This window comes from Falco punctatus (assembly GCF_963210335.1).
Source record: "Falco punctatus genome assembly, chromosome: 8".
Lineage (NCBI taxonomy): Eukaryota > Metazoa > Chordata > Aves > Falconiformes > Falconidae > Falco > Falco punctatus.
Genome location: NC_137588.1, coordinates 58,419,439 through 58,426,746, shown reverse-complemented (window position 1 = coordinate 58,426,746; position 7,308 = coordinate 58,419,439). Strand labels below are relative to the sequence as shown.

Here is a 7,308-nt window from a genome sequence, read left to right as displayed (position 1 = left end):
AAGTGACAGTCCCCGATGGGACATGCCCAGGGCTCTGCAGCCAGGACTGACCCTGTGCAGGATCTGACCCTACAGCTGCGCCTGGAGCACATCCAGCAAGGGACTGTTAACCGGGGGACCTCACAGCTTAACCAGAGCTCTTGCAACATGGGTATTTTTAGCTCATGCAAATGGCAGTGTTTATTTTTCTACTGTTGTGCCTTTTTGCCTTTCCCAGGGATTTTATTGCTCGTGAAAGCAAAGGCCTTAGACCCATGTGAGTGTCTGTGCTGGCTGCTGCAGTGACCCTGTCTGCCTGCATCGCTCCAGCTCCATCTGCCCTCGCATTACCCATCTGACAGACTCCAATGAGCCCGTTGGAACAATATCCCCAAGGAGCCCTGATGAATGAGGTGACGGGCTGTAACTGGCTGAAGCACCCCAGCTTACTTTGGACCAGACTCTTCCCTGGGGTTGGGATGCCTGTGTTGTACCTTGAACACATGTGTGAAGTTGGTGATGTGTGTGCAATCCCCCTCATTGGGATGGGACAAAACAGAGGAACGTTGCAAGCTTGTTTATTGTCAGTGTTTCAAATCAGTATTTTTTATTACAGAGACTCATCAGGTTGCTCACATTGTGGCAGGAATTTAATAATATAAGGCACAGGAAACATTCAAAGGTAAAAAAAAAGAGTTCTCAGCCTGTGAGACTTAACCATCCCTTCGCTCCTGTCAGGACCCTCTGTATAAAACAAAATCCAAACACCTTCTCCCTTCCCTCCCGCCCATCCCTTAAACCCCAAAATCCACAACATGAAAAAAAATATTACAGCCTTTCCCTTGAGCATGTGGTAAGCACGCCTCTTTCTGAGCAGAAATATCCCTTCCAAGACTGACACAGCTACCCTGGGAGAGCAGGGCTGGAATTTAAGCACGACCAAGGCACAGGTGGGAAGTGCTCAAGGGCACACAAGTGATTTGGAGAGAGCCAAGAGCTTTGTTTCAGCTACAGCAGAATTGCTACAGCAAGGTCAGCCACCCGCACCCCGGGGGAACAGGCGGCGAGTCTCCCTTTGCAGCACAGAAAACACAACGGTCATTGAGCAACGGTAAAGCATGTAGCACTTTCAAACCTTTATTTTTTTTTCAGGGGATTTTACAGGATGGGATGCATTTCATCTTAATTTGTTGTAAATTTTGTGCACTTTCCTATCCGTTTGTTTGATTAGCCCCTTTCTTTTGTGCCCAATGATTGTTAAATTCAAGCCCTGGGAATGAAAAAAAGAAAAAGGAAAACAAAATCCTGCCACTCTACGTCAGTCACCCCTCTCCGTCCCCCCCTACCATGAGCTGGGTGACTGCAGTGTCACCACAGCTGCTCTGCTCGAAAAGCCCCATCCTCCTACATCCTCTGGCTCTGCCCTCCCTTGCTGGCGGTCTGTAACTGGGGACAGTCAATCAGCTGGGAGGTCTTTGCGTCTGCGCTGGCGTGTCCAAGAACGTGCTGTTAGTAAGAAGTTAAGAGAAGTCGATCCGAGAGCGGATACTGAGACAGAGCGGATATTTAGGACAGGAACAGGGTCAGTCAATGGTAGAGAGATGTTGGAGAGAGAAAGGGCTGGTAAGAGCTTGTGGAAACAGCTGAGTGAATAATCTAGTGGTAATAATTAGGCTATGAACGAGGACTGTTATTTCTCTTAGCACCATCACTACATATGTTTAGATCTATGTTAGCACCTTGTTCCCAGGGAAAAACAAAACAAAACAAAAGCGGTTTAAAAACCAAAGGAAGTGGGAAGGTTAAAACAAGACAAAGTTGGCAGCAGAGAAGGAAGCTGGGGGTTTAGATCACAAGATCCTTGTCTATGTCCTCTGTGGAAGGAAAAAGAGAGAGACAAGGTTAGGAGGTAGATGCTGCCAGGGTCCCACTGCTCCCGCAATACCCCTCCCCAGGACCAGCTGTAATGCATGGCTTCATCATGTGTGGGGGCTTTGGGGGGGCTTTTCAGTGTCCTCTCCACCCCCTTCCTTCCCCACTCAGTACTTACGCTCCTTAATGCCGAAGCAGCTGGCCCACTCCTCCAGGGCGATGTACTTGTCGTTGTCCAGGTCACAAGCCTCAAAGAAGCGGGTGGTGCAGTGCTCCATGGGGATGAGGGGGGCACGGAGGGGGGCCAGCTCAGTGTGGGACAGGTACCTGCCGAGGTGACCGCACGGTCAGCATGCTGCCTGCCAGCACCAGCTGCCCTCCCATGGGATGGGGGATGCTCTGCCAGGTGCTGGATGCTGGCTCCAGTTCTCTGTCTGGTTTGACTGCTGTCCCAGTGCCCTCCCAGTTATTGGCCATGGAGTGTCATGAAGGTCAAGGACTAGTGTCTGCTTTTGCAACCGGCTGCGCTAGTCACAAAATAGCCAGCAGCTGGGGGTCCTTGCCAGCTGCCCCCACCCCACGGGTCTGTGTGTGTGATTGCTCTCACGCTCATCTCCAGCTCACAGCTAAGCCAGCAGCTGCTATTTCAGCTGCTGAAGTTATCCTGAGGCCTTTGGACTAGGATATTTTAGGGAGCTATCATACGACAGTAAATCTGAGAAGACAGAAACTCCACACCCAAGGGTTATGGGAGCAGCTGAGGCTGGGGGAGGCTCCTCTTTCTGCAGAAGAGCTGTTTGCAGAAGGCAAAACTGCCTGTACTCTGGCCCTGTTTACCCCGGCTCTTGCCAGATGTGTGCAGGGGTTGTCCCTCCACAGGGCTTTGTCTGTGCCTCTGCCATCAGCCACCCACTTGTGTCACATCTGCAGCCTGCCTTGACAGCTTCTGCCACCAAATCACCCTGGTCCTTGGGCAGGAGAGGGTCCTGGCAGGGGCCCCCGTCCTGCCCTGCTGACACTCACCCATCGATGGGGTGCTGGTCCAGCTGCCCAAACTGCCAGTGAACGGGGAAGATGTACATGTTGTAGTTCTTCTCAAAGTCACGGGCCAGTAACTCCACGGTGTGGTCACCAGCCTCTAGGCGCTTCTCGTTCTCATGGATCTTCTTCACCTGTCATAAGGAGAGGCCAGGGAGACCTTGTCAGCAAGGGAATGGGGTGCAAGGGGGGACCCCGGGAGGGGCTTTACATGGGGTGACCACAGGTTGTTCTGGATGGGCTCCCCTTGTTTGATGGGCTCCGCTGGCGGAGTGAGCTCTTAGGCTCCCTCCCAAGTCCCTCACCTTGAGCTTCTGCTTCTCGGTCAGCAGGTTGTTGTCCTCATCGCGCTCATACAGGGTGATCAGCACATTCTTGAGCCAGTCCCGCATGCGCAGGGGGAACTCAGTCAGCTCTGTGTCCAGGCAGGCAGGGATGACTGGAAGCCATACATAGTGGTCAGTGCAATGTCTGGATGTGCAGCCCCAGACCCTGGACACACAGACCCAGCGCCCTCCCACCTCAGCCCTGAGCCTGCCTGGACCTTTGCTCTTCCCCAGCCCATGGACAAGGGGACAGTGCTCAGGTTAGGGGTCCCCTTGTCTAAGGGAATGGCTTCACTTACATTTGCAAGGCCCAATGTAGTCCAGGTGCAGCTTGTGTCCCTTCTTGGTTCCCTCCAAGGTGCACTTGGTGGCAAAGAAATGGCAGGAGGAGTCATAGGTCTTGTTGTCGGTGCCACAGACCTGCATGGGATGGGGAGATGGTGTGTGAGAGACAGCAAAGCCCAGCTTGCTGGGGAGTCAGCAGGGAGAGCCTCCAAATGAGATGTTCAGCTTGTTTCCTGAGGTGGACAATGGCTCATTGGTCACCTTTGGCTGAGGCCAGATGGGGACCTTGCCACCCTGACTGTCTCCCCCACCATTTCTGGCAATGTCCCCTATGGGGTCCCTCCCCACTCCAGTCCATCAAGCAGCTTCTGCCCTCACCTTCTCAAAGACGCCGGAGGTGGCTGGGCAGCTGGCGGGGTCCTGGCACACACACATGGGTGAGTTGTTGTCATCCACCTCACACACCTTGCCGTGCTTGCAGTGGTGGTTCTGGCAGGGGTCTGGGAGAGGGCAGGGAGCAAAGTCAGAGCCTGCCCCATCCTCACCTCCCACGAGCTGCCTGGGGCATCTCAGACAGAGACTTCACCAGAGGCAGCCCTGAGTATCTCTTGTACTGGGAAGATGTGAGGGTTTCTAGAAGTCCACATTAGCCCTCAGGCTAATCCTGGGCTCCTTTCTATAGCCACACAAAACAATGGCTTTTCTGTTGCAAAAAGGGCTTACAGAGAATCCAGTGCTGGGATGAGGCCATGCACCTCTTTTGCTTTTCAGTGTGCATCCAGGTTGGCATTGTTCTTGTGCTATAGCCCTTCCCAAGGAAGTCCCTCACTGTTTGGTGTGGCTAAAGCTCCTCCACCCAGGGAAGGGACAATGTCTCTGCGTGCTGGAGGGCAGGGAAGAACGACTTACTCTCTGCGACAATCTCCTCTACATCCTCTGTGGGTTCCTCGAACTCTCCCACCTCCACCTGGACGGGGTTAGCCCCCACGGGCTCCTGCAAAAGAGGTCAGTGTTTCTCGTGGGGGTTCACAAAGAGCTCTGCCCCAGCTCCTGGGGGGAAAAGCAGCCCCCCTATCACCCCTTCTCCCCCATGCTCTGGAGGTGCTCTTCCCAGAGTGGTGGGTGCTGCGAGGGATGGGTGATGGGGAGGAGCAGAGTCACCTACCTCTGTGGTGGGATCTTCAATGACCTCCGTCTCGTCAGGCAGAGCCTCCTGCTGCAGGGGAAAATGACCATGAGCTGGGGCCCATGGGGAGGACGGTCCCAACGGGTGACCCTCTGCGACAGGTGGTAGGGTCACTCTTGGGTTTCCTCCCTGCCTTGCTCCCCCCCATCCCTCAGGGTTTTATTTGTTATAAAAGAAAATCCCCATCAGATATACATGGGATGGACATCCCTGACAGCAGAGAGGCTCCATTGTCTCCTGTACTTACCGGAGCTGCCAGGGCTTTGCCTGCCAGGCAGAGAAGGAAAAGAATCCAGGCCCTCATCTTTCAGCAGACCCTGAATAAAGGAGAGGAAAAGGAGGGATGAGGAAGGAGGCTGCTGTGTGCCGCTCGGCTCCGGGCTGAGCTCACGCTGGCAGGCAGACACTTAGAAAAGGGCGTTCTCTTTGTTTCCTGCCTAGTCTGTTCAATATTACAGACCCACATGCTGACTTTTCTAGCCAAAACCTTAAGCCAAATCATGTTTCCAAGACAAATTCTTTTGATTTTGCAAAATGGGATGGTGGGGGGTTTAGATTTCTGTTGCTTTACTGGATGCCTTTCGAAAAATCACAGTCAAAATAGCAGCTCCCCTTTGCTTCACAGGTCTTTTGGACCAAAAAGTGGAGTTTTTTCATGTTAAAAGCCCCTGATATGAGCCCCAGGTACAAGCAATGGAACTCTACCATTTTATTTGTCATTCAGAGGGAAAATGGGAGTGGAGGAAGGAAAGAGATAACAGACGGTGAGATGAGGTGCTTTAGAATTAAATCCTTTAGGAAACCCCTTCCCACATGGACGCAGGCATTTCTAGGAGTATCAAAGACCAGTCCCTGATCCCCAGCACCCCCAAATGTTGGTGTCTCTACTATAGTTTTTCCCTTCCCTGCTCAGATCTGATGGTCCCAAGACTGGGTTTGAGGGATCCAAGATGCTTCTTTGGGGTTGTGTCCTGCCAGGAGATGAGCTCCAGGAGGATAAGCCCTTTGCACCCTCCTGATCTGGGCTGTTGCAGGGACTCTATATGATGAGTGAGCCAGGCAGCCCAGCTAACACCAGCCACAATGCAAGCCAGAAGGGGAGCGCAGCTGGTGAAATTGGCCTGTCCTTGTCCCCCCTGGTTCCTGTTTGGCAGGATTGAGCCTCTCTGTGTGAGGGCAGATAGGAGCTCAGCTAGCCACTTAATATGCCAGTGGCATCCCACTCCTGACAGCGAGGGCTGCCCGTTCCCTTCCGCCTGCTGGGAGAGAGAAACACCCCTGGTTTGTCTCCTGCCAGCGAGGGGACTTGTCAGCCTGCCAGAGCTTCCGCTGCCTCCCTTCTGCTCACCCTCCTCCGCTCCACCTGCACGGCCGGGGCACCACAGCCCACCAGTTCCCTGCGGCTGGGTGGGTGGATGGCTTTGCTGGGACAGAGTGTTGGACAAGGTGTCTTCTTCCCTCCCAGCGAGCAAGGATGGATATCTAATTTGCCAGTGCATCCTTTTGCTTCCTCCCCGTCCATGGCAGCTCTCCGGGTATAAACCACCCCAACGCTGTGCTGCCAGGGCACCAGCCAGGCTGGGCTGGGCTTTCTGATTTAGCAAGGTTTGGCCATGCAGAGGCTGAAACCCTCCTTCCAATCTCAGCACTAACCCAGCCACAGCAGGGTGCCCGTGCAAAATAGGTGTCAGGGCACACAGGGCAGCTTCCCAGGGACGTGGGAAGGCTGGGAGCACCAGGTGGTGGGGTTAGCTGCCATGGTGGGATGGAGGACCCTGAGGAGGGGGTGGATGAGCCCCCTTGCTCTGGCCAGGCTGCAGCTGAGCAGCTCCCTCCTCTCCCACTGGGTACATGCTGTCCCTTCTCCTTGCCTTTATTTGCTCTGGAGGCTGCCGAGAGCTCTTCCGACATTTGCCAGGAGAGATCACTCACTGGTTCTTCACTTCTGGAGGGGTGGTTTGTGGCAGGGGGGAAGGAGGGGAGATGGAAAAGTACTGGTGAATCTGGCCATCTCCTCCCTTGCTGCCATTCCCTGGCTTGTAAAGACTCCTCCTGGGCTTCTCCCAAGGGGCTTGTTTGCTTTGGAAGAATCTCTGAAGTTCAGTGATGCTCGCTGGGCAGAAACACGGCAGTGCCCAGCCTGGAGGAGGGGGCAGCGCTTGCACATGTGGAAGGTAGCATTAAGGAGAACTCAACCTCAGACCAAGGCCATCTCAGATCATTTCCCCAAGCCCCCAGAAAACACTGAATTTCAAAGTCTGGGCATGCAGTAAGCTGGGGTCAGGGAATTACACACTTGCTAGGAGCCAGCAGACAGTCAGAGCTGCCAGTGTTGTGTTTGGAGGCAGAAGGAGCGCAAAAGAGTCTGAGCAAACAACCTCTGCAGAGCTGTCTCACACCAGAGATGGGAAAACAAATTTATTTGAAAAACAACATCCTCCTGGTGGCAGGGTCTGTGCACAGTGGACATTGCAGCGTCTGTGAGCCCCTGGGTCTTTGCAAAGGCATGGTCTTTCCTGAATGCCTGGTGGCCAAAAATTCTGAAATAACAGCTCAGGAGCCCTGTGAACAGAGCTGCTCTGGCAGAAGGGCCTGACCCATGGTGCATGTCTCCTTCCTTGT

The 7,308-nt window shown here is 53.9% G+C and overlaps 1 protein-coding gene across 1 annotated transcript in view; it reads right to left on the bottom strand.

Annotated features, from left to right (window-relative positions):
* Positions 1-541: 541 nt before the first annotated feature.
* Positions 542-7,308, bottom strand: part of SPARC (secreted protein acidic and cysteine rich) — a 10,671-nt gene continuing 3,904 nt past the window's right edge. The window contains exons 2-10 of the mRNA XM_080399420.1: positions 4,934-5,003; positions 4,666-4,716; positions 4,410-4,494; positions 3,879-4,000; positions 3,515-3,635; positions 3,195-3,328; positions 2,875-3,023; positions 2,030-2,178; positions 542-1,853 (exon numbers count right to left, since the gene is read on the bottom strand). Coding sequence (XP_080255546.1) covers positions 1,825-1,853; positions 2,030-2,178; positions 2,875-3,023; positions 3,195-3,328; positions 3,515-3,635; positions 3,879-4,000; positions 4,410-4,494; positions 4,666-4,716; positions 4,934-4,990 — 897 coding nt within the window. The 5' untranslated portion in view covers positions 4,991-5,003 and the 3' untranslated portion in view covers positions 542-1,824. The remainder of the gene's footprint in view (positions 1,854-2,029; positions 2,179-2,874; positions 3,024-3,194; positions 3,329-3,514; positions 3,636-3,878; positions 4,001-4,409; positions 4,495-4,665; positions 4,717-4,933; positions 5,004-7,308) is intronic.